General features: G+C 41.7%; 1 protein-coding gene across 1 annotated transcript; it reads left to right on the forward strand.

Annotated features, from left to right (window-relative positions):
* Window positions 1-10812: 10812 nt before the first annotated feature.
* Window positions 10813-26223, forward strand: SDCBP (syndecan binding protein). Its single transcript, XM_054629415.2, has 9 exons — window positions 10813-10970; window positions 15329-15410; window positions 18277-18355; window positions 20858-20967; window positions 21282-21440; window positions 22440-22615; window positions 23832-24003; window positions 24558-24649; window positions 25509-26223. Exons 2-9 carry the CDS (start codon window positions 15360-15362, stop codon window positions 25561-25563), a joined length of 894 nt encoding a protein of 297 aa, XP_054485390.1. The 5' UTR covers window positions 10813-10970; window positions 15329-15359; the 3' UTR covers window positions 25564-26223.
* The last annotated feature ends 512 nt before the right edge of the window (window positions 26224-26735 follow it).

Genomic DNA, 26735 nt, shown 5'->3' on the forward strand with positions numbered 1-26735 from the left:
TTAAATGAGTAGAAAATAATAGATAGACCAAGATGAGGGGAATAATGTTTTTCCAGGGTTACTAATGGCTTCATAACCTGGGAGCACTAATGTGCAGAAGGGTGTGCTGGACTTAGGAGAGGCTGCTGATTACATTTGGCAATAAATAGCAGATTTCCACACAAATTTCTGCACAGCCAACTCTATAACTTGTTTATTCATGGGAAGTAAAAAAGAGATACACTCTACAAAGAAAGGATTGACTTTTTTTCCCCATGCACGTGTTGTGAGAACTGGTTTATTTTCTTCCATCAATAGACAAAAATCCCTGAAACCACACAAACCAAGCATTTTGCCCAGCAGTGGGAAGGCAGCCCTGCAGTTCACAGAACATGAGCAGGCTAACATGCTACAGTCAGAAGATGCAATTGCAGCTAGGAAACACATCTACAGCTGTGAAACTTGTAAAAGAGATCTCAGAAAGGTGGAGCAATACAAAAGGAAAGCTTAAACAAGAAGTTGCACAGTGAAGCTGCTTGTAGCTCAGAACCTTTGCAGCCAAAAAATAGCTGATAAATAATTATATGTCACCACCTACTGGTAAACCTCCTTGTGTGGCACTTGTGTTTTACAACAGCCACTGAACTTGGCAAGTCAATATTTGTTTCTTGTTTCTATACACCAAAAATGGTATTTCTTCCATGAGTCTATATATTTTTCTTTGCATTTACATCAAGTATCACTTTAATGAAGATATGGAGATATGCTGGGTAAGATCACTGAGGTTTCTGAGGGCCAAGCTGAAAACCTGGCTTTTTTGGGATCACTGAAAATGTTAAACAGAAGAAGAAATAAGGCTCTACTCCTCACCAGCCACAAGAAACATCTATTTTTCAAGAGGAATGATGGCTGTCAGCACACAGGATCGTGTACTGGGGACAGTCCAGAAATTGAAGGTCCTTGTGCAGCATCAGTGTTGACTTGGCAGAGCCATCATATGTCTGCAAGCTGAAAGGCATCAGCAATGCTCTGGGCACAGGCAAGAGAACACTGGCTGCCGTGTCCCCTCACAACAACAGACCTGACACACCATGGCACAACATTGCCCAGCCTGCCCCCATAAACCAGCTGCTGTTACCAAGTGATCATGTCAGAAATGCAGTATCTTCCCCAGAGAGACTGTAATTCCAGATATAATTCCAACAGATCCCTAGCTGGATTCACCTTTTTCCCCTAGTTTTCCTGGGTCAATAGAATAGGTAGAAGTCTTGTATACCTAAATTATAATAGACTATCTAAAAGAATATGAGTAAAATTATACTAAAGACACTGTAAAGAATAATGTCATAGTTTAATTATTTAATGATCTACACAACCTAAAATAAATTCATGCTATTACAATATCACTCCACAGCTCTATTTTAGCAACTGTCATGGTTGTTAAGAGGGCAGACTTTGCCTACATTATACTCTGCCTTCTGCAGAATTTGTGAGTCATCTGACTCTAGCAAAATAGCATGTTCCTGTTTCCTTAAAAAAAATTAAAATTAAAAATAAAATTTTTAAAAAATCATCATCACCATCATCTTTTTTTTTTCTTCCTGCTGATTGTATGTCAACTGTAGAGTTACAACTCTTTTGTAATCTGATATCATTGTATACATTACAATACACATATATTTGATATATTTGACCCTGTCATTTTTTTCATGATGAAGCACTCTGCACAGACAATGCCTTGTATTTACATTAGGATAACCAACATTGATGGGCTATGAAATTAGACAGACTTGGGAACTTGCATCCTGTTTCAGAACAATTGCCCATAGCATTTAAATAATAGTTAGGACAGATATTTCCTCTAATGACCAAATTAATATTTCCATATTTATCTCAGAGTATCTTCTGCATGTGCTTATGTATCAGATAAGCAACTTGATTTACTTGCACCATATCAGTTTATTTTCTCTCTGGGATTTTCTTTGTTTTTTAGGAATGTCAGTTGAAAGTTCAGTAACCTTCCTATCAGATCTGGGATTTACAATGTCACAATCTTCCCTTTAATATCAAGCATTAGAAACTAAAACTCAATCAGAAACACCATCCTTCACTTGAATTTTAATAGAAAAAAAAGGAAAGGGAACTATTAAACATATGATTAAAGTAACAATTGAGAATATTAAGATTTATGAAAGTTACCTTTTTCTAGTATTGCTGAGGAGAAGCTGTAAAGAGAGCAATTATGAAAGTGGAGACAAAAGAGAACTCATATGGGAACCCAAGCAGGAAAAGGAAATGGCTGTAAAATAAACCACGAGGAGTTATTACCACTCATCCAGTGCAGCAAACTGCATCTTCTTAAAGCAATTTTTTCTTTTTTAAAACTCTGGAGTTGAGTTGTATAGTATCATTTCATAACAAAACAGAAGATTCTAAATTATCCTGTTACATCTAAATGCGCAGTTGCAGGTGCTCAAAAGACTTAACATGGAGAAATCAAATCTCAGATGTGATTACAAAAATGATGCAGCTCACTGCTACCAAATAATTATTTGAAGAAAGGTAGTTAGGTAGCAAGCCAGGAGAAGATTGCAGCAATCCAATTGTCTGGGTGAACACTACAAGCTGTTCTGGGCTCCTCCAGCAGATGGAGCAGGGAATGCAATGGCACCTTCTGCCTCTCTTTGCTTCCCTTAGCTTTTCTTCTGCTGATGCTCTTTTCCTTCCTTCCTTCCTTCCTTCCTTCCTTCCTTCCTTCCTTCCTTCCTTCCTTCCTTCCTTCCTTCCTTCCTTCCTTCCTTCCTTCCCTCCCTCCCTCCCTCCTTCCCTCTCCCCCTTTTAAAGAGGTGCACTGCCCTGTAGCTTCATAGTTGCTCTTTAACTATCAGCCCTCCATTATGTAAAGGGGGCGTTCAAGAAGTATTGAAAGGGACATTTTGCACAAACATGTAGTGATCAGACAAGTGGTACAGGCTTTAAAACAAAAGAAGGTAGATTTAGATTAGATATGAGGAAGAAAAATCTTTACTGTGAGGATAGTGAGGCACTGGAATAGGTTGCCCAGAGATGCTGTGGACTTTTCATCCCTGGAAGTGTTCAAGACCAGGGTGCATGGGACTCTGAGCAACCCAGTGGAAGGTGTTCCTGCCCATGGCAGCGGGGTTGGAACTAGATGGTCTTTAAGGCTCATTTCCAATCCAAACCATTCTATGATTATATGATTCACTGCCTGAGTTTGGCATCCATTAAGTGTAGCACTTACTTCATGTCCCCTCTTTCATTAGACTCAGAATTCACTCTACATCTGCATTTAGAAGCCATGGAGACTCAGTGACACCCGTACCTATTCTGTAAGAAGGGTGGCATCTTAAGAACCTCTCTATTGTTTCCATCTTCTCTGTGCAAGTGCTGGTATTACTCTGGTCCCGCAGTCTGGATTTTGGTCACTTTGGCAAACCTCACATCAGTTTGCTGCGGGGTTGGCTTCATGCTCCTTTTCTTCCTGAAGTGATCACCTGTGCAAGGACAACATCCATTGCTCCTGGGTGAAAGGAAATCAGAAGGCTCACCACCTTACTGGCAAGAGGCATTCTGCCTGGGAGCCAGCTTGGCACCTGAAGTCACAGTGGGGACTTTTTATTTCAGCTATGGCCTCTACAGTTCTAAGGGAGACAGAGGCTGATAGCTGTTGGAAACCACCAGCAACTTCCCCTTGATGGTGATTTCAGCAGCTATTAGGCCACTTTGGGATTTTAGAAGTCTCCAGAAGTTTGGGGAAAATGGAGAAGCTGGATTGACAGTGCAGCTGGAAAGGATCCACAGCCTGAAAATGGTGGGTGTCATCAGCACAGCTTTCCTTGAACAGTTTTTCTTTGGTTTCAGAATATTTTTGCTTTTCTTTTGCATATAGACATGAACACAGGAATCATCCTCTGAGAGCATCCCTGGTGGATTTATGCAAGCCTGTTGCCTAGGTAGAGAAAATTTTGCCAAGAATGGTTGTATATAAATATGGTTTTTAATGGAGATCTGAGCTTCACTGGACTGTGAAAAATGCAAGGAAGTAGAAGTGTGGGGCACACAGTTATGCAACTGCGCCACATTTTACTCTTCCAAGGGAAAATACACATTCTTCTACTACTAGATTTAATTAAAGATTTCTTTTTCCTATAACTATATTCTACTTTTTATAGTACAATATTTATTGGAAGATACAAGCCAAGATTGAAGAGTGAGTGCCTTTCTATATTACAGAAGAAATCTGCCAAAGCTTTCTTCATTTTCTTTGGTTTTCTTTCTTTTTTGTTTTTTTTTCTTTTTGGAGAAAGCAAACTGTGGCAGTGAACAATGTCTTCATTGTGCAAAAGAAAGGAAAAATAAGGCATGGTGGTGTCACAGACATAATATGAAACCAACTTCAGAGTGTAAGGCTGTTCAACTGTCCAGATAGATTAAAAAGATATGAATATGGGACTAAATAAACTGTCCAAAGCACAGCCCACTGGTTTTACATGTGAATCAGCCTTCTGGCCTAGGAAAACTGAATTGCAACTGAATACAGATTACTAATTTGGAAAAGTAATATTATTTTTCACTACCAGCCTTGCTGCAACATTGCATTTTAGGTATTTATTTCTATATGTTTTTACATTATTTTTGACTTAAATAGGCAAAGATCAGAGCTGTACCTCTTACAGCTTTGCTTTGCAGTTTTAAAGACAAACTACAGGTAGAAAGACAAAAATTAAAACAGAAAAACACAAAAAGAACAGGGTAACAGGAAGAAAGAAGCTGATGGAAGAGGGGTGACAGGTAGATGTTGCAAAGAACAGGAAAATAAAGACACAACACAAGGTAAAAGATAGAAGCATTTAAACAGCTGGTTAATTTACAAATGGAGACAATTATTGCTTTTTTAACAGGTAGACAAACATTGGTGCTCCAGTAGTTATATAGCTCAAGACTGGTCTCATAAGTTAAACAGGTTTGCTGTGGTCAGAAATGCAGTGGCAGGCTGCCAAAAACCACTCCTGAGCTAGGGGAAGCATTTGACTTGCTGAGTCAGCGTGGAGACAGCTCCCCAGAAAAGTAAGGGCACTGTGCCAACACCAACACATGCCTTTGGATGAGCCATCTCCTGATTGCTCACAGCAACTCAAGTTCCCATGACGGTCTCCCCCAAAATTTTTGGCTCGGTCCAAAGACTTCCAGTGGTGACAGACATAAAAGATGAAATTCTAATTATAACTGTTCAGCAGTGGTAATTTGTGACTGAGGAATGATCTGGCATGGAGGGCAAGGAGGGGTTAAACAGGCTGAAAGCAGGAATGCCAGAGCCAGAACAGACTCCTTCCAAGGGAGCGAAGTTTCCCTTGGTGATAAGAAACAGTCTCAGCTTTGTCTTGTAGCCATCCTGGAATGAGAGTGCTCAGGGAGCCAAGCTCAGGGGCAAACTCTGAACAGTAGAGCTGGGTGAAGGGTGGATCCACAGGCTGAGGTGCCCCACGCAAATAATCTTGGATTTGGTGCTGTGTACATAAGGCATCTGTTTGTGATGCATCTTTGCAGATCCCCGTAGAAGTGCATGTTGTGATGGGGACTCTGCCCAATGCATTGTTCATTAGCTGCTTTTGTAATGAAGCACAAGGGTGTGTTTAATTCACCTCGAAGGTACCAGAAAAATTCTCCAACAGGTGCCACCAGTGAGCCTTGCTGGAGCAGCTGCTCTTGGCCTCTGCTCTCGTTTGCTTCTTCCAGAGGTTACAGCCCCAATAGCCAGAGCAGAGCAAAAGGAGTGTTCACCTCTGTCCCACCACCCCATCCCAGAGGCAAATGTCTGCTCAAATTTATCCTTGGAGCCATTTTAAGACAAAGAGCCAGGCTCCCACTGAGGCATCAGACCTCACGATTCCTCATGCTGTACTTGCCACAAGCACTTGTGCCCAGGTTATGTTGGATGGTTGGACCAGAAATCTGGTATAGTGGAAGGTATTCCTATCTATGGCAGGAGTTTGGAATTATATGATCTTTAAGGTCTCTTCCTACCCAAACTCTTCTGTGATTCTATGACTCTATGAGGGCAGAGGGATCTGTCCTTTTGTCTTGCTTCATGCTTCATCTAGACTATGGAACACCACCTATATTAGACGACAGCCTTGGCCTGAACTAGACTATATCTAACATGAAGGTATAAAATGTGAATTCAGAGATCCCAGGAGAAAGGAAAAGACATTGAATCCCTGGAAAAACAGTTAAACACAAAATATTACAGCTACTGTGAAATATACACCTTATTTCCGCTATGTCTACGTAGTCTTTACAACATGAAAACAAAGAATATAGATTTTTAAACCCTGAATTGTGTATGTCAGAGGTAGGAAAGAAGTGTTCAGGTTATTTAAGTCCTTTCCAGCAAAATCCCACTTGTGGATAAGACACAGGAAGAGTATAGTCACTCCTCCCGCTTGCCTGCATAGAGTTCAAATCCACCCCTTCCTTGGCTTTCTTTCCTGTCTCCTGTCTCCTAGGACTGGCTCAGGATCATGAAGGAGCTTGTTGTCTGCAGGACCTCTTCTTCATCTGTTGCAAAGGCTACAAGGTGTCTAATGAATGAGGAGGACAGAGGAACATATTGCTCACACCCTAGACTGTCAGTGGAGTTGGATGCTGCTGTCCGGCAGTGACAAATAACTCCTCTCTCCAGACTCTCGACAAAGCAGTTCCTGTGTTTTGCTCATTTTCTATCTGCCCCACAGAGGCTCTAGGTCTAATCTGCAGAAGTGTTGGGCACACACAATCATGAGTGAAGTCAGGAAGGTGGGGATTTAACAAAATATCTCCTGTATTACTACAAATATGACACATGAGTTTGTAGAACTGAGAGCTCAGAATAATGCATTATGAGCATATTCAACTTGAGTGCCTGAATGCCTTGTCTGTACCCCAGGAATTATGATGGAAAATAATTGAGCAACTGTTTGCACAGCACTTAGAGCATTACTTAGTAAGGATGGGGACAACATTAGTATTTCCATCTTTAGAGTGGAGTTTGAATAGTAGACAGGAAATCAGGCATGAAACTGCCAACTGAACAGTGGAAAATAACTCACTGAGTGCCATCCACCCCATGGGTGTTATGCTCTTAAAAGTAATGCAATAATGCAATAATATGAAAATAATATGTTATAATGCCTTTAAAAGGCAAGATCAAAAAATATGAACAGGGAATGAGGAAAAAAGTGACCTAGCAGTATCTAATGCTAAGTACATTACTGGGGCAAAGCTCCTGTAATGTAATCTCTTCTGCATAACAGGGGTTTATGCTGAAAAATCTTATTTCCACATGGAAAGTACAAAAATTCTGGTATGTGAAGTCTAGAGGTACAGCTCAGTGCAATGCAGCCTCACAGTTAATTAAGCCTCTTTGTGGTAAGTTTGTTCTAGAAGTACAAACAACATGTTTGGACACTCCTTTCAGCTGGCTTAGAGCAGGACCCGTTAACTCCCTCATAACTACCCCAGGTATGGAACCACCTTAATACAATTATTCTGTTTCCAGTGCTGACAGGGTGCTATCTTGCACAATTGGTACATGTTTTGAGCAACCACTAATCGTGGAGTGGGTGGAGAGCTTCCTTACAAACAAAAGCACAACCTGTTTTCAGCTTCAAAGGAGAAATGTGAATTTTTCAGTAATAATTATGTATTATTTTGTTAAGATTTTTTTCAACAGCTGAGACTGATACCGATCAGTGGGTGGTTTCTATTATTCTTTGAAAGTTGGCACTAGGCCAGCAAAAAAACCCACAAACAGTACACTGATGATGGAAAGTTATCACACTTGGTATTCTAACTTAAACAAGCAAACTCTAATAACTTGGCTATTTGTTCTACTTCTTTCAAACAGTAGATGCACATACCTTAGGAACTAATCTTGGGCAATTCACCTCTGGCTCCTTAGAGCTCCCCAGTCTCAGTGGACTTCTTAGAAAGATATGGCTTGGCCCTTCTTCTGTCTTCCTCCAAACTCCAGGACACAGAAGTATCTTCCTTGTCCCAGGTGCTCAGTTCATGTCACAGAATGACTGAGACACATGCTACCCCCTTCCAAAATTTGCTTTCCTTGGGAAAGAAACGAAACTAGACCAGCAGCTGGAATTGTCTTTGGTCTGTTTGTTTAAAGGATGAGGACCCTGAGACATGCCAAACTGCACTGGTTGCACAGATTAGACATACCGATTTTTCATCAATTATCTTTCTGGTCTATTATGTTTTGTTCCTACATTTAAATGAACAATTTCTCAAAAGTGTACTCTTTCTCTCTCCAACAGCTGTTCTTAAGCAAGAAGAAACAGCTTTATGCAGATTTTCAAAATCTTTATTGAAATCATGTTTCACAATATACTGGGAGATGGGGATGATAAGATTCACTTCTGATACCAAGATGGATGTCCTGCAGGTGGACGTGGTGCCAGAGCTACTGCCCATAACCTGGACTTTGCTTGCTCTTAGATTATGTATCTGCAATAGTACACACATGGTATGCTCAACGAGAAATAAACCACATGGAACCAAGTTTTTGGGCTAGGACATCTTCATAAAGAAAATGAACATCCATTACAGTCTTGTGGGTAAAGTCAGGGAGGGTGCATTGACAGTGCAAGTCGGATACCCCCTGGAAAAGGTTGCTCCCTGGATAGCAGCAGGCTGTCTTGAAAGACCACAAAGAGATAGAGTAATGCAGAAAACAGCAAATAACAGCCTAGCATTCTGGAGAGAAGAAAGGTCTTCGCAATTAGAGGAGCATTCAACATCAAACCAAAAGAAAACATCATCCTTCAGCTGTCAGCACTGGCACTCAGTAGAATTGCACTGGAAAACTCTCAATCATTCTACAGGGTGGGTCCAGGGCTTCACTGCACTGAGCTCATTTCAGGATGAAGAGTGGCACATTTTGTCTGAGCACAGTTTTAAAACTTTCACTGCACTTATGTTAAAATCTCCTTTGGCTATGTAGAAAATGTAGCACTTCTAAAGCAGTAATCATCGGTCATTATTAAACTAGAGCTACATTCCCTCCCTTCCTCCTGGCCCAGAAAACATGTAATACAGGATTTTTGTGAACTTATACCCTAAACCCAAGATTTCACTTCATATATATTTAATAACCCATAGTTGCATGACTCAGCAGCCAATGGTTCAGGTAGTGGCATGCAGGAAGGTTCCAGGTCTGGCTGATTGTTGGATATAGAAACAGAAGCCTCCTGAGCAGCCAAAGAGTTGCTGTTCCTCTTCATTCAGCACTGCTGTGGCTGCTACCCCAGACCCTTGGTGCTCACCAAAGATGCTGGCAACTGGAGAGAATCAAGAACTGGAAAGTACACTGCAACAACAACAGAAAAATATATATTGCAACAAAATTTCTGTTTAGCTTAACTAAGGTTATGGTTGTGCAGACAGCTCAAATGATGAAACAGCCTGTTAGAGCCAGAGTGAAGCGAAATGACCTTCCCTCTCATTCCCATATCTCCTTCTTCCTGCTTCCTCTTTTCTCCTGTTTCCAACCACATACTCCCTTGCTCTGGCTCATGCTTGTGCTTGAGAGAGCCTTTTATTGCTAGTATGGCTCACTAACCAGCAGAAAAGCATCCATATGTTTTGATTTCTCCTGAAGCAATGAGTTAAGCTTTCTCTCAGAAGAGCTGGGCAAATGCTGGGGCTGGCTGAGGGCAGGAGAAAGAGACTCTAGGTGGGAGCAGACCTCCTTCCTGGTGGCTGCTGGAGGACTGCTCAACTCCTCTACTGGACACTCTTCTTAGGTGAAGAGAAGCTCTAGGGCACTCACAGCAAATTCAATTATCTGTGTGATGAACAATATTTGACAACAGGCAAAGAATTGTAATGAAGAAGGGAAGACTAAAAAATTGATGCTAGAGAAGTGCATACTCTAAATAAGGCAAAGACAGGTAACTATGGTAATTGACTTATGAAAGTCTCTTTACGAGCTTGTTCTGGGGTTTCTCTGTTGCTGGTACACTTTACATTGTGGTTTCTTCAGGGGAGCCTCTCCAGGATAAAAGCTCTGCTTGTGACACCTGCCTGTAGGAGAAGGCTCAGGCAGGTGTTGGACCGTGGGACAGGTGATGTGGTCACTCCAGCTCTGATGTGTCACAGCTTGCCCATCCACGGCAGACATACAAAACAAGGCACACACGAGGCCGTTAGTGGAGTGTGCTTTATTACAGCAGAAAAAAAAGTAGGAAAATGAGCAGAAAATCGTACTTTTTCTCCATGAAGACAGCAGCTATCAACCAATAAAGGCACACGAATGTGTCTAAGACCCTACAAAAACAAAGAAATCTCAGGGAGACGCTCAGATGGGACCTCACCGCTCTCTACAGTCCCTTGACTGGAGGTTATGCTGAGGTGGGGGCCGGACTCTGCCGTGACTGCAGTGAGGAGACCAGAGCAAATGGCCTTAAACTGAAACAGGGAAGACTCAGGTATTATAAAAATTGTTTCACTGTAAGAGTGGTCAGGCACTGAACTAGGTTGTCCAGGGAGGTGATGGAGTCACCATCCCTGGAGGCGTTAAGAGGAGTCTGGATTTGGCGCCGGGTGATGTGGTTTACTGGTTACAGCGGTAATGCCAGGTAGACGGATGGACTGGATGACGTTGAAGATCTCTTCTAACCTTGATGATGCCAAGATTCTGAGTGAAACAAGCGGCCAGAGGGGACCGAGACCACTGCCACCTCGTTCGCCCCCTCTCTGCCCCACAGCCGCCGGCAGCCCAACCCAGCCATGGCCCCGGCCCCGGCCCCTTCCCCGCCGCCGCCGGAGCATGCGCGGGGCCGGGCCAGTTCCGCCGCCGCCCCCGCTCCGCTCCGTTCCTAGCGGCGCTGCCGGGATTCAGGGGAGCCGTTCCCCTACCGCCCCTCTCCGTACTGCGGGCCCCGACGGACGGCAGCCAACAACCCCCTGGGCCAGAGGTAAGCGAGGGGCCGGCGGGCGGGGCCCCCTCCCCGCGGTCCTTTGTGCGCTCCTTGGGTCGGACGGGCGGGGGGCTGCGGGCCGGGCATGGCGGAGCGGGGAGGGGGCGGCCGGCGCCGGGGCGGCCCCGCTGTGCCGCTTGCGAGGGCGGTGTGGGTGCCCGCCCCAGCCGCGGAACCGTGTCGCGCTCCTGCGGGGCCGCCGCTCCCCGCAGCCGGCCGGGGGAAGGCTTCAGCCGGGCTCGGGGCGCTGCCGGCCCGAGGGGCTCCTCCGGCCGCGGACAGGGAAAGCAGCGCCTGGATAAGGCCCTGTGTGACTGCCTGTGCCCGGCCCTGGGGTTTGGGAGCGCCTTCTGGCCCCTCCTTGGGGCTCCGCGGCCACTGCACGGCGGAGGCTCGGGCATTTGTATTGAGTTCTCTTGTGACGGGCTGAAAGGTGCTGCAGCAATGGACTGACACGACGGGCCTTTTCAGGCAGGCGAGCCCTGCTTCAGGTCTGAAATGGAGGCAGCAGGTTTCGGAGCTGAGCGCATAATGAGGGCAATTGCTCCCAGGCTAATTAGATGTGTATCAGAAGGGAAATACTGAGTTATTAGTGGAGAACGCGTCTTACGAAACCGTTTCTCGGTTCATGATGTCTCAGCCTGACCTTCGGGAAGTGTTGTTTGTCCTCGATCTGCTCTAAAGATGAATTTCGGGGCTCATAAGCTTCTAATTTCTGGAAGTGGGAACCAGTGTTCCACTGTAGGTTCGAGCATTGTGGCCTGCTGTACTTTTTCCACGGGCTACAGGAGGAAGACATATGGGGGGGGGGCGGTTTTTGTTTTGTTTTTTTCCCCTCCCACAGTTTTGGCTGCTGGTGCTTTCAAAGACAGCAGTCACTACAGGCTGACCAGATTGGGGTTTCGCAGGACCATCCTGCTGTGTTTTGTTCATGCTTTCCGACCTAAGCAATGCGTCGAGAAGCCCGTCTCCTCCCAGCCAGGCCACCGAAAGCAGCTCGGGATCACTCCCACCTTGGAGACTTCCTGCTGGCAGGCTCAGGGTGTCACGAGTGACGCCGTTCATACCTCTCCCATCGGTGGCCCGGTACTTCCCTTTGGCAAACAGGATCTCTCCTTAGTGGGACGTGCTGGCAGGGGCAGTCAGACTTCCCAGCCAAGTGTACTGAAGAGAGGGGCGAGGTCTTTACTGCCAGCTTCTGTGGGTCACCAGCTGAGTTACAGCTCCTGCCCCATGCATTTCCTTTTCATTTCTACGTCCCTAAACACTTGGTCTCCTCACAGTATGGAAATGATTGGGGAAAGTAATTCTGGTGTTGGTATAGATTTTTAAGAGAGGAGAGGCGGTTGTAGTGACTCACATTTTGTGGTATCCACTCCCTAGTGCCTAAAGCCGTTACAGCACCAGCTGAAATTCATGTTTATACTGTGAATAACATTGCACAGAAATCGTGGACAAGTTCTTCCTGCAATTACTGGTGGTCCCTGACGGTGGCAATTATTACTTAACAATCCTTTTTTAAACTAAATGCAATATTCTTGTGGCTCTCACATTATCTAACATGTGGTATTTGTGTTACCATATGCAAAGTTATCAGCTCACTCAGTGCAGTTACAGTGGAGACTGTTCCTCTGGCTATTTAGTTGGAAAACCAAAACTGGGAACTGGTGAGTTTATGGTGAGGGAGCCAGCCTAGCCAGCCAGCCTTTGTGACAAACACTTGGGTTTGTTAACCCTTGGCTGGAGATGGAAGGCTGAGGGGGTTGTCAAGGGGCAGGATAAACTTCTGGAGTGTTGTCTTATGTAATCTGAACACTAGTATTTGTTTAGCTTTGCTAATGCTTTTCTGCAGAAAGCACTGGGGTCTTCTTTATAAACTAGCGGAAGATTGGGGTTTTCTGGTAATCAAGTAACTGTGTGCAGAGACTGATTGGTCTGAGGAGGAGAAGTAAAGCTGGCCAGGGTGTTCCGTGGAAGTTGGTCACTGGGGCAGGGGACCTGGTGCTGCCTGTGCTGTGCTCTGCCGCTCTGTGGATGCCAAGATCATCACCTGCAAAGTGCTGCTGGTGTGCCTCTCCTCACCCTGCCATGGGGTGACTCCTTTGGGAACACACTGTCCTTGGCCTGCCCTCCCCTGCTGCCAGGGGTGTGCTGACTCTGAACATGTGCCAGTGCTGGGACCAGCTCCTGAACCTACCAGGGCTGCTGTAGCACAGAAGGAGATGCTGAGTCCAATGCTGTGTGTGCCTTGACTGGTGTCAGCAGCAGAATGGAGCATCCAGGAGCCACTTTCCTGACCAAAGGCTTTGGCTTACATTTGCTATTGCCCATTTTGGATGAGCAGAAGCATTTCATTGTTTCAGGTTGATACTGGATTAAAACAGAACTTCAAACTGACCTTAAATGCATGTGTTATAGTTTCCAGGCTTTAACTATGTTTGGTAGAGTTGCAACAATTAATCAAAAAAGTCAGTGGCAATTAATTATTGTAATATAACAGACCACGTGTTTACAGTTTAGATCTCTGTCACATTTAGAGCATGCTTTTTTTGAAGTTTTAATTGCAGTTTGACATGATACTGGAGCTGTTGGGCACTGCTGAGCAAACATAAAAGCTGTTGATGAATTTAGTGTAACATGAAGAGATGTCTATTGTGTTACTGCAGTATCACATTAGGCATCTGTGTGTGTGGTGTTCATTTAGAAATAGACTGTGTCTGCACTTAAAGAAGCAATTTCTCAAGGATTTATGCAATGGTCACTTCTAGTCTGAAATTTTTGCTAAGTTGCTACTTTAATAAGAACCTCTTTTCTTTGAATGAGAAAATGAATCCCCAAAACAAAAACCTTTAGTAAAACTTCTGTATTAACTATGTTTTCAGTACCTTCTGTGACTTGCTAAACTGCATCACATTTTGTTGTCTTCTGGTTATGTCCCTCTCCATCCCTCTCACTAAAATGTTCCCATGGACTGATGTGGAATGTTTTATTGTGGGTTTCAAAAGTTCAGCTGATCGCAGTGAGAGTGTGAGTTAAGCAGCTCTAGAAAAGTGGGATTTCCTGAAGCCTCAGGTGACTGGCTCTAGGAGAGCTGGATGTCAGCATGGTGCCTTAGAGTACCATGTATGTGAAGTGGTTTAGTTAGGTTTTGCTTAGGGTTTGGGGGTTTTTCCCTTCTTTTTTTTTTTTTTTTTTTTTTTTTTTTTTACTTCCTCATAAGTTGTCACAGGGGCTCTCTGAACATCACATGACAGCCAGCCTGGAATTCCTGTGTTTTGAAACTCACCACTGACTGAATCTTCCTAGTTTTTACAGGTCTCTTGCTGCAATTAATGTGTTGTGAATGGAAGCCAAGGTCTGTCTAGAGGCCTCTTGCTGGATCTCATGATTTAGCTCCAGCCTAAAACTGAGCACCACAAAATTGCTTGCTGATTCCCCCTGCCCCAGTAGGATGGGGGGAGACAATCAGAAAAGTCATGGGTTGATGTAATTAGATAGTTTAATGTGACAGAAAAGGAAGAAAAAAAAATAAATAGTTGGAATATATAAAATGAGTGATGCACACTGCCACTGCTCACCCCTTGCTGATCAATGCCCATGCCTTTGGCCTGGTTTTCCCCCAGTTTATATACTGAGCATGATGCCACATGGTATCCTTTTGGCCAGTTTGATTCAGCTGTCCTGTCTGTGTCCCCTCCCAGCTCTTTGTGCCTCTCCAGACTTCTCACTGGCAGGGCATGGGAAACTGAAAAGCCCTTGACTTAGTATAAACACTTTTTAGCAACAACTGAAACAACTAGTGTGTTATTAATATTCTCATCCTAAATCCAAAACACAGCCCTAGGAAGAACATTAGCTCCATCCCAGCCAAAAGCAGGTCAGTGGAATATTAGAAGTGTTGAAAGTGTTTAAATATTTTAGACAACAGAGCAGAAGCTTCCACAGTTGAATGTAAAATGCTGTCCCTGTTGGGACAAGAGTGGTTAGGTTTTTCCTCCTAACCCTCATTGTAATTGCATCTTGGCCTCCTAAAGTCTTTCTTTGCTTCCTGCAAAATGTTTTGCTCTGTGTAGGTTTTCTCTTCATTGAGACCTAAACTTTGACAGTGCTAAGTATATTAAATAAAGCCTATTAGCCAAAGGCTGCTGTTGATAACAGATTAAATGGGTAGTCTTAATGGAATTCATCTGTAGTGCCACATATCTTTACTGCTGACTGGCAGGTCACAGAACACTTGTTTAGCACTTAGTCTGCTTAATTTATTTAAAAGAAAAAAAATTAAGGAGTTAAACTCAGTAAATATCTGAAAGCTAATCCTCTTGTTTGTTTGCTTTCCCATTTGATTTTTTTTCTAGTCTGCCCTTTGGCCAGTAGGACTTCATCAAAATGTCTCTCTATCCTTCCCTAGAAGATCTGAAGGTGGACAAAGTTATTCAGGTATGGTGGACTTAAAAAAAGATGAGTTTTGATGACAATAATTTATCTGATATTTAATCCAGGAAAGGAGAGACTTATTGTAGCTGAGAACTTGTTGGAAAAGACAACCTGTTTACTTTGTAGCTTTATCTAATATGATTAATGCCTATTTTACCACCTGGATATATATATATTTTGCTTTATCTATTCATTTGTGTTCATTTGTCTTTAATACGTTTGGGTTTTTTGAAGTATAGATACATGGTCTTAAGTAGACAAATATAGTCAGTGTCTTCACTGATAACTAAACTAATAAATCTGCTGCATCTCATTCCCAGTGTCCAAATCTGTGGCAGAAAGTTTTTGTGGTCATTGGAGTAAAAAAACAAACCAAAAAAGCAGCACTGGCTGTCTTAATGCCATCTGGAATCAGACTTGTCCTGTGGCTATTTCATTTCACTGTAGTGACCAGTTCTTACAGTACATCCAAGATTATCACCTTTGTGCAAAACCCTTTATTTGTAAGAATATTGGTAGTTTTATTATTAGACATGATGAGGACTAAAAAATAATCTGTGAAACAAAATAATGAAAAACACTTGAATGGATTAACAAGTCTATGAGAAGTTTGATGTGGATGTATTTCACAAGGAGTTTCCTTACTTTCTTAAACATTTTACCTCTTCCTGAACTTAACCTGCATTCCTTCCTGGTTTAAACAACAGCAAGAAGTTATAGTGTGTTTTAAGGTGGCTGATACTTCTGTCCTTGCTGTTTTCATTGGGAAGCCATCAAGCAAACTACTAGAACAGCTTCTTAACTCTCCTGTGCTATCCCAAAATGCAGAGCCCTGTCTCATCTGTGTTTGTATGTGTGGGGTGGGGCTTTTGCAGTTGTGGGTGCTATGTTAGGTTTGCTCCTTGTTGTGTCCTCCCACTCCATTCTTCTTATGTAACCACAGTCCTTTATCTACAGTCTGGTAAAGCTGAACCAAAAATTTAGTAGCCTGGAGCCAAGAACAGGCTCCTTTGGCCTTTTATAGACCAACTGCTAGAGCTTATATATTACAGTTGAAAATTTTCATAAATGTAATCAGTAACCCATTCCATTTTCACTGATACTTTTCATAGAATTACTGAATAGTTTGGATAAAAATCCTCTGCAACAAGCGGGGACATATTCAATTCCATCACTTTGCTCAGAGCCTAAAATGTCCCAACCTGACCTTAAATGTCTTCAAGGATGGGGCATCTAGAACCTCTCTGGACAGCCTATTCCAGTGCTTCACCACCCTCATTTTGAAAAACTTGTTTCTCATATCAGGTCTAAATCTAAATCTAACTCTCTGTTAGTTTAAAACCTGTATCCCTTGTCCTGTTGCAACAGGCCCTGCTAAAAGGTTTTGTCAGCATCTTTCTTAATAAGCCCCCTTTAGTATTGGAAGCCTGCTGTAGGTTTCTTTTCTCCAGGCTCAACAGCCCCAGCTCTGGCAGCCTTTTCTCATAGGAGAGGTGTTCATCTTCTGATTGCTTCTGTGATCAGAAGTTTCATGTCTTTCCTGCTCCAGAAGTTTCATGTCTTTCCTGTGCTGGGGGTCCCAGAGCTGGACACAGCACTCCAGGTGGGGTCTCACAAGGACTGAGTAGAGAGGCAGAATCACCTCCCTTGACCTGCTGGCATCAAAGGCTAAATTATTTCCTTCTCCCAAAGAATGCATTATAAAAATGCTGTCTCTTTAAATAAGTCTGAGGCCATTCTTAGGAGAAGAGGGGGCAGAGTGCTGAAAGATGTCTGTATCTGCAATGAGTGACTAAGATTCAAATGACTGCTGGCTAAAACAAACAGACTTGTTACATTAAATATTATTCTAACCTGCTCTTTTTGTCCATCATTTGAGTTGGAGCCTGTGCTTCTAAATACACGTGATATTGCTAAATAATGACTCATTCTTGCTGTGAAACCTGTTTTTAAAGACAACTTCCTGGAGTGAACAGGACTGAGAAGTTTTCTATTTTTAAGCGTTTCCTTAACATCATGAAGTAATTGGACTGTCATGTTGTATTAGAAAATTTATGTGTCCCGTTCAGGGTAACGTTTCAGTATGCATTGAGTACTTCCTCCCCCTGCCTTTGACATTCAACCTCAGGAAAGTTACTGGAATAGCTATTTCCATCATGCTTAAGAGGCCTCTCTAAGGCTGTATTTTTCACTGGTCGTGAGCACACAAGACAAAAAAATAGAGCTGAGGTATTGAGAAGGAAGGAAACTGACTCACAAATATAAGAGAACTTAATAAAGTAAGCCAGTCAGCAATACAGAAATAAAGCTTAATGTGTTCACTGTAGTGGCTGTAGAAAAATCAACTTGGAAGGTCTGATTCTTTCAGAAGACATACTAGTAGCACTGGACTGTGTGGAACTTGACACCTGAAAAGAACTATGGATCTCACTAATAATGTCTGTAAATGGTGTGAAGAAGTAAAACTGCTGCTCTCTAGCTGAAAAAAGCAATTGTGAAACACTCTGCTAAAGGTCACATCTTAAAACTTATTTGTAAGCTTTTTTGGACAAAGGTAATGTTTCCTTTAAGGCTTTTTAACTTGCTTGATGATGTAAATAGAACAGGTTGACAGGAAAGCTTTCTGCATTATCACTGTAGCTTTGTCTCTGAGGAAGATACAAGTTGGTCTGCCAAAGTAGTTCTGATACTATTACAGCATGTTGTATTGAAGCTATTTATTTCACATAAAAAGTTTGACTTCATTACTTCAAGATGAATAGTAATTAGCATGTACAAAAGAAAAAGAAAATACTGAGTCTCCTGCCTGCATAATTAAGATTTATTTTTTCTTATGCAAGATAACATATGTGAGTTTCTTCGCTTTTAGGCTCAGACTGCCTTTTCTTCAAATCCAGCTAATCCAGCAATCTTGTCTGAAGCTTCTGCTCCAATTCCTTGTGATGGAGGTAAGCTCATGTACTACATAGTGTCCTATGGATAATGTTGTGGAAGGCTGTTTTGAAATCTTAAAGTTAACAGTACAGTCAAAAATAGCTATAAATATGTTACCCTATTTACAAAGGGAAATAAATGTTACCCTGTTTACATTTCCATTTTGGAAATGCTAACACCCACTTTGGTAAGGTGCTATAGGAGTCAAAAAACAGTGTTTGCTTATAAAAGGAAGTTGTGGCAAGCAGTCACCCTTCTCTTTTTGCAACCTTTTCCAAGTGAGCCTACCATAACAAGATTTGATGTTGATGCCTTTGGGCTCTGTAACTCTTACCTCAGATACTTAGTTGTCCTTATTTATCACATATGTATTTGTAAGCTTTAGAGGACAGCGTGAGTTAGTCTTTTCTCTTACACTGAGTTTGCTTTGGGACAAAGACAAATCTCTGTCAACAAGTGCCCAGGAAGCTGGCACTTCATCTTGTTGTGCAACCAACATAAAGCTTGCAGCAGATTTTGGAATCGGACATGTGGTGGGAAATCCATCAGATCTAAAGCTGAATGATTTGTACTTGTACTTTCTCCTTCTTTTCTTCCATGTGCGTGTACATCCACAAAGGTGCACTGGTATGTTTGAGGTTACAGCTCTGCTTTAGAAAACTTAAGTCTAAAAGGCCTAAAGCCTTGTAACTAGCAAGACCAGCAGCAGTGCTAGAATGGTGGTCAGGAATGCTGCTTGATCAGAGCAGGATGGAACTTTGTCTCCAGTTCTCCTCTGGGTGCTTCTGTATATAAGATGACTTTAAGGCAGATGTTTGCATAGCTCACCAGAGTTGCCTCTGGTAGATCCTATCTGGATTAGGTACTTACATGGCCTAACCTCACCACACCAGATTTGAGTTTGCTTCAGCAGTCTTGGCAGCTCTACTGTCCATAGTTTGAATTCTCCTACATGTGTTCAGCAAGCAGGAGCCAAAACATAATTTTGACATCAGTTTGTGTGTGAATTGCTCTGGAATTCTGTGACTGGAGAATGTTTAATCATTCAATATATCCCAAATGAAAGAAGGCCTTACATCACCTATAGGATGTGCCAGACCCACTGGAAATGCTTCTGTTCTGACAGAAACGGGAGACTATACAACATCAAGAGTTTTGTGTTCTGCTATGTGTTCCATTATTTGGAGCACTCTGTTTTAAATGAGAATTTAATTCAGGCAGCAAAGATGCATCTGGTGTAGTAAAGAATGAAATAGAAGAATTGTGTAGCTGCAGAAATCTTGTGTTGTGCATAATCCTAGGGACTTGCTTGAAAAAGCAAGCAAAAATAGAAAATTTATTCATCAAAAGCTTTTTAATCAATATTGATGAAGCTATAACCTTCTGGATTAGTCCAGAAATATGATCAGACTGCTCTCATGCAAAGCAGCATATTAAAGAGCAAAAAAAATCTCTTGTTTATACTGGCATTCACTTTGCATTGACCTTTGCTCCTTCCCAGAAAAGTTACTTTCTGTTGCTGGTCAGACATGGATTCTTAAAATAGCTGGTTTTATACATTTTTACCCATAAATGAACACTAGAAACCCAAGCCTTGTGTACTGGGGAGTCTGGTTGCTTCTGAAGCCCTTCTTTCCATTGCCTCTCTTTCCAGGCAGCTTTTTCTGTCCCTACCCATTTAGTGAGAATGTCAGGGGGACTCTTACGAGTTCTCATATCTGGCACTTGTTGTATGGCACCAGTTAATGATCTGTGGAATGTCAAGAGCAATATCAAGGTTATTTCCAGAGCTGTTCAGCTCAAGGTCTGTGAAGCCTGTCAGTTCAACTTCCTTTCCTCCCACTCCTTGTGCCTCCCTTTGCTTGGGTGTAGAGGGTTGTTTTAAAGGCTGTGTGTGTTTTGTCTTGCTGAGAGGCATGTATAAAGCCCCTCCAGTTTGAAGTGGTGACAAACTGACAGCTGCTTTCTCATGAAGACTCACAGCAGACTGTAGTGTGAACCTTAGAACCAGGAGGTTTCTGCAGAAACCTTCCCATGCCTCAGATCTGGAATATCCTTGGCGTGAATGCCTCTTGCTGGTTTTGAACTTGGTAGAAGGTCTCTGTGTGTGTTCTTCAGCACACCTGGTTTGGGGGTGGGGAAGGGAGCAGTTCTCCACTAATTGCCCAGAAATTCTGGAGTTGAAGGGCGTGTCCTTATGCAGTGCATCACAGTGTTGGTTTTGCAACATCACCGTGTGTCTATTGCTGTTTGTGTTGTAAAGGGTGAATAGAGTAACTGAAACTGAAAGTTCTCCTCTAAGTTCTTTCTCTCGGAAGTGCTGCTTGGCTGGTTACTGTTCTGAACCAGGCCAGAATAACAATTCTGATTCAAGTGGGTCTTCTGCCATAATTTTCCAGTTAAATAATTACAAAAGCACTAGATTTGTTGAAGTAATTGTGCATGTGAAAGCAGTTAACTGCTCCTTCTTTTAAACCAGCTGTTGTATTGATTTTTGTTTTGTTTTTCTCCTGTAGGCTTGTACCCCAGATTGTATCCAGAACTTTCTCAGTATATGGGCCTGAGCCTCAATGAGGAAGAGGTGCAGAGAAACTTAGCAGTGGCAGCAGCTGCTCAGCCACAGGGTGTAGGTACCAGTCATGCATATTCTAGAAAACAAAAGTGTAAAGACTAAATGTGTATCTAGCATTCTAGAGAGCAGATTATTATTTGCCCTAAGTACCATACTTGACTGAGAGGTGAATTATTTAAGTTGCAGTGCCTATTTCAGTCTGTTCTGAAACTGAGAAGTCCATTTCCAATTTTGGGAGGGGGTGGGGGAGATTTGGTGTTGTGGCTTATTTTGTGTGTTGTTTGTTTTAAATATCACTTCATACAAACTGACATATAGGTGTTCTTAAAAGTTGAAACTAAGTTGTCTGGCTGTTTTGTTTTAATCAGCAACTGGTAACACGACCTTCTACTAATTACATGGTAGCTCCGGTGACTGGAAATGATATTGGAATTCGCAGAGCAGAAATTAAGCAAGGCATCCGTGAAGCAATTTTGTGTAAAGATCAAGATGGCAAAATTGGACTTCGCCTTAAGTCTGTTGATAATGTAAGTGTAGAAGTTGCTTTTACCTCTAGAGATCTTACTGCTGGACTATATTAGTAGTAAAGTTAGGTTGTGGTCACAAAATAGTCTTCTGTAAAACAATTTCTTATCTGTTACGAGAATAATTAAGTCCTTCATTAGACTTGTGATTAGATTTCCAATTAGATTCCCAGCTCTCTGGACTAGAAGCTGAATTTACAGCTGCAGTTTAATGCCTTGTGTTTTGTAAGATTTGAAAAATACATAAAATATTTTTTGTTTCACTTTAGAGTGTGAACTTGTCCTTGCATAGTTGCTGTGATACTTATTATCAGCTCAGGACTGCTTGTCTTTACCTTTGTGCAAATACTGGGCAGTACTTAATGTTCAGCAGTATGTACTCACTGCCCACAGTTTAGAACTATCTCCTTTTTTGTAAAAGGTGCTTAAACCATTTAAGCCATTTAATCTGAATGTTTTAGAAAATTTGAACTACAGGAGCATATAGGGTTAAAATACTTCTCTGTAGTTCTTCTAATGCAGAAAATGGGCTTTTCTTAGAGTAGCATGGGGTGGTGTTTTTTTTAACACCCCTCTCTTCCAAGGTATTATTTATAATTTGCTTTGATATGCTTTACTTTGTTTTTAGGTGTAGTTTCACTAGAAATAGTTTTGTAACACCTGTTGGAACAGACAAGTATTTAACCCTTTGCTTAAGACTTTAATGTTACACTCATATTTTTTTATATTTTTAATATTTAGAGATCTAGATAGATTTGCTTGTTTTTCAACTTTGTTCTTGCATTGAGTGTCTGTCAGACTTTTAAATACATCTAGAAACAGGCTGAAATTTCAAAATTGCCCCTTATAAAGAGATAATTAGCAGGTCCTTTTGTCTTGTCTGTTTGGCTGATATTGTGTAGAATGTGAAACTTTAGGGGCTGTGTGTTCTGTGACTGGTCTTCATCTTTAAGCAAGAACTTCCCTTTCTCCTCCCCTCCCTTTTTTCCCTCTCTTTTGTAGGGTATATTTGTCCAGTTAGTTCAGGCAAACTCTCCAGCATCCCTTGCTGGTCTGCGGTTCGGGGACCAAGTTCTGCAGATCAATGGCGAAAACTGCGCAGGATGGAGTTCTGATAAAGCACACAAAGTTCTGAAACAGGCTTCTGCAGAAAGGATTTCAATGATCATTCGGGACAGGTAAAGCCAGCTGCAGATATGGATTTGCCATAATCCATCACTGAGTAATTCTGAGGGATATGGGTCTCCTCTTGCTTGTGCAAAATCTGTTTGCTTGTGCAAAATCTGCTTGCTTGTGCAAAATCTGCTTGTCCACATGCTTCAGTAGTAAAGATCTTCAGAAATGTTCCCTTTTGTGGGGAGCAATCAAAATGGTTCCTAAATTGTAAACTTCCTGGGCCTGATGAGGCATAACATTTTTCCAAGATAAACTAGTGAGTGAGAGATGGCAAAAGTTAAATTTAAACTCTGAAGAGTTCTGTGCTTTTTTCAGATACGATTTTTTTAATTTAGTTGAAGTGAAAGTCAACAATAAAAGTAACAAAATGTTTGCTGTATTAATTAATAGATTTGCATTTTATGTAGCATGATAGCTTTTCTTGTGAACTCTGTTGACTACATAGGAATTAATGCCAATTTTACTAAAAGCATGCTTGATGACCCAATATGTTTTTAAATAATGATCTTGTAGCTAACTGTATGTAGTAACCACAGGTCAGATTCAACATAAGGCTTGTAGGCTGCAAGAAGACAGATGATATTTCATGTGACTAAGTGTATGCCTCAAAGCTTTTTCCATGTTCTTCCTGCTTAAGAACCAAGCCTGACTCAGTGGAGGGCAGCTGCTTTGATTGGGGCAGTTACTTCAAACACTGAATTAAAATACTGTGCCAGTAGATTCCCTGCTCTGTCTACCACTTCTGTGCCCAACATGGCACCCTCTTCCTCTGCCTTTTTAAGACACAATTTAAAGGTTTATTGTCCCCAAAGCAGTTGAAATGTTTTTGGGGAAGCCTTGTGCTCTCAGAATCCTGTAGTCTACCTACAGTTGTTAAAACTGCCTGCGCTATTTTATTGACCTTGTAATGTTTGTAGAGAACTTTAGTGGATGTTTGTTTGGTTGGGGTGGTGGGTAGATGTTGTATGGGATTTTTGTATTATTATAATCCAGATGGTGAAATATCTGTAGAACAGGGAAAACATGTAAGGTTTATAAACAAGTATATTTTAATACAATAATATTAACAAAATGAAGTTAAATCAAACAAATTTTCATTATAGAAAATATGAGTCCCTTACAGTACAATTACTTTTTATAAGCTAAAGATGCTAAAATAGAATGTGTTTTTTCTTATGGTTTAGTAGACTGAAGATTTTTATTTAAAATGTCTTTTAGACCTTTTGAACGAATTATTACCATGCATAAGGACAGCACAGGACATGTTGGTTTCATATTCAAGAATGGAAAAATAACCTCAATAGTGAAAGACAGTTCTGCTGCAAGAAATGGACTTCTGACAGAGCACAACATCTGTGAAATTAATGGCCAGAATGTAATTGGGTTGAAGGTAAAATAACTACTATGTGTGGGGTGTGGATAGCTGTGAGCTTTTTATGTTTGTATAGTGTGTTTTGGAGAGACAGAAAATGTTATAATATATTGTTCAGTGTTCATAAAATAAAAACTTCAGTCATGATGTAACTTGACTGGAGAGACATAGATGTTTTAGGCCTCTGTGCAGTTTTGTATTGGTTGTTAGGGCAGCTGATTCTCATTCTCTCTGCTTCTACTTGGCAAGGCTGGCCCTCTCTTTTTATCTGTAGTCCAACCTTGCTGGCAAAACAAAGAGGGGTAAACTTCCTCCTTTCAATCTGCATCAAATTTTAGCAGGAATTGTGTATGACATCTGTGTCCCTTTTCTAGTCAGTTCATGCAAGATACTCATAACCAAACATCTATGAAGTGGCATTGCAGTTTCAGTGATTTGTCCTGAAGTGCTCCAGACAAGGAGTTGGGGGGGTCTCAAAGCCATGTGAAATGGGTCTAGAAAAAGCTCTTGAACTGCTGCTTTCTTAGTCAGCTTGAGTTGTGTTACTCATGTGACTTCTTGTTTACTGACAGGACTCACAGGTTGCAGACATCTTGGCAACAGCTGGAAATGTAGTGACCATCACTGTCATGCCTTCCAGTATTTATGACTATATAATAAAGAGGTAGGTAATACAAAGCAGCCACAGTGTTATTTATAATCCAGTGGACAGTGACTAGAAAGTGTACTCATGATAAGACCTAATTACAAACTTTACTTAAGACTGGAGGAGGGGTGGGGATGCCTGAAAATTTATTTAATCTGATGTTGTGGTCAAATTGGTGTGTGTTGGTACTGTTTTTAACCTATTCTACATTTGTGATGATCCTTTGCCTTTTCCTCTCTGGAAAAAGCCTTTTCTAAACTTCTTTTGACTAAGCCTGAATTTCTAAGAGCTGAATACTACAAATATTTGTTACCTTTTAACTAAAATGTTGTTTGTACTGCAAGTAATTCCTGTGGCTTAAAAGTGATTCTGGGCAGGATAGTTTTGGGTTTCTTCCTAATCCTTTGGAAGCAATGGCTTTCTACAACTGAATCTGTCCTGCATAAATACTTTTTGAAGATCGTAGACATTAATAGTGCTTCAGGTGTAACTGAGTCTTTTTTTCGGGTAAAGGAAAAGGATAAGCCCTTGGCTTGGTATCCTCTTTCTACAAAGCAGTTTTCAGTCTAACAGCCACCTTTCCCTCTGCTCTCCTTCCCTTGTGCTTGTACTCTGCTTGCACACATGCCCATACCCTGAAAGATACCAACCACACAGCTCAGGTGCTAATAGAAGCATTGAGTATTGTGGGCTTCTCTTCAATCTCAGGGTGCAGTTTTGTGCAGCTGTCTGTAGCAACTTATCAAAAATAGTGGAGAGAAAGTCCAGCTTCGGGTTTGTATTGAAGGACTGGTAGTGACAAAGCTACTGTGAGCAGAGGCTTGAGTGGTCTTCTATAGTTGTCTTACAAACCTGAATGCCTTTTCCTTTTCCTTAGGATGGCAACTAGCATCATGAAGAGCCTGATGGATCACTCTGTTCCTGAAGTCTAAACTTGCACCATGGATGTGTGTGTACATATATATAATGATGATTCCACTAAACTTGGGCTATTATACTCAGTGATCTCTTTCTTCTGCACATGAGCCTTTCTGGAGGCTGAGAGAAGATATGCTGCATCAAGCATTTGCATCTATAATGGCTGGGAATGTCACCGTTCAACATATCTCGTGTATTCACACACTGTAAAACTTGCAGCCTTACATGCTTGACAATGTGAAATTCCAATTGTGTTATGACTTCTTTTTGTAGGTCTTTTATTTAGCTTACTACTACTATAAGCCATTGCAACTAAAGGAACCAGGTATCACTTGCAAAGCTACATGTTGTTACCCAGGGCAATGCTGTGCTTTGTATGTCTAAGACAAATGAGTATTTTTACTGCTTTTTGTTTGCAAGAGTAGATTTGAAATAGCATATTAGAAGTAGGGCTAGTACTAGTTAATTTTTTGTTCTAGTAAATACTGTTTACACAAAAATGCCACTTAGCTGAATATAGCTCAAGGCATCAGTAAGCATTAATTGAAGTAGTGTACAGATACTCAAATCTTTTTATTACTTGTTATATGAATTGTAACGAATATGCTTCTCTCTCGCCTTAACCATGTTATTTTAAGGATTTAGACATAACCAAATAAATGACCAAAACTTTACATCCTGTGTGTGTACCTACTTAAGGTAAAACAGGCTTATTTTGTTGAGGTCAGTTTCAGCCAACAACTAAGATAGGAAATGCAGTGTAAAATATTTTAAAAATCTTACTCCTTTTAACACTGAAATGTTTTAGAAGGGGTAACTCTGGACTACTTAGAGTAAGATGTGTTGAATGGAAAAAAATTTTCACTGTGAGGGTGGTGAGGCACTGGAACAGGTTTCTCAGAGAAGCTGTAGATTCCCCATCCCTCAAAGTGTTTAAGGCCAGGCTGGGTGTTACCCCAGGAGCCTGGTCAAGTGGAAGGTGTCCCTGCCCATGGCTGGGAGCTGGGAACTAGGTGATCTTTAAATCCCTACTAACCCAAGCCCTCTTATGATTCTAACTCTCATTCCACCTTAAGCTTAACATATGGAATAGCAGCCAGCTGTTGTACTAATTGTAGAGTTGCAATTTCACTGTAAAATTGCCTACAGCTTGCTGGGTGTGCTGGGCCTGGCTGCGTTACTGAAG

The sequence above is a fragment of the Agelaius phoeniceus genome, chromosome 1 (genome assembly GCF_051311805.1).
Source record: "Agelaius phoeniceus isolate bAgePho1 chromosome 1, bAgePho1.hap1, whole genome shotgun sequence".
Taxonomy (NCBI): Eukaryota; Metazoa; Chordata; class Aves; order Passeriformes; family Icteridae; genus Agelaius; species Agelaius phoeniceus.

What these genes read in the sequence shown, in the direction of transcription:
- SDCBP (XM_054629415.2), top strand. Translation starts at nt 15,360, where the DNA reads ATGTCTCTCTATCCTTCCCTAGAAGATCTGAAGGTGGACAAAGTTATT. An exon ending in TCCAATTCCTTGTGATGGAG is followed by an intron (nt 18,356 to 20,857) that starts GTAAGCTCATGT and finishes TTTCTCCTGTAG; the next exon opens with GCTTGTACCCCAGATTGTAT. An exon ending in TATGACTATATAATAAAGAG is followed by an intron (nt 24,650 to 25,508) that starts GTAGGTAATACA and finishes CCTTTTCCTTAG; the next exon opens with GATGGCAACTAGCATCATGA.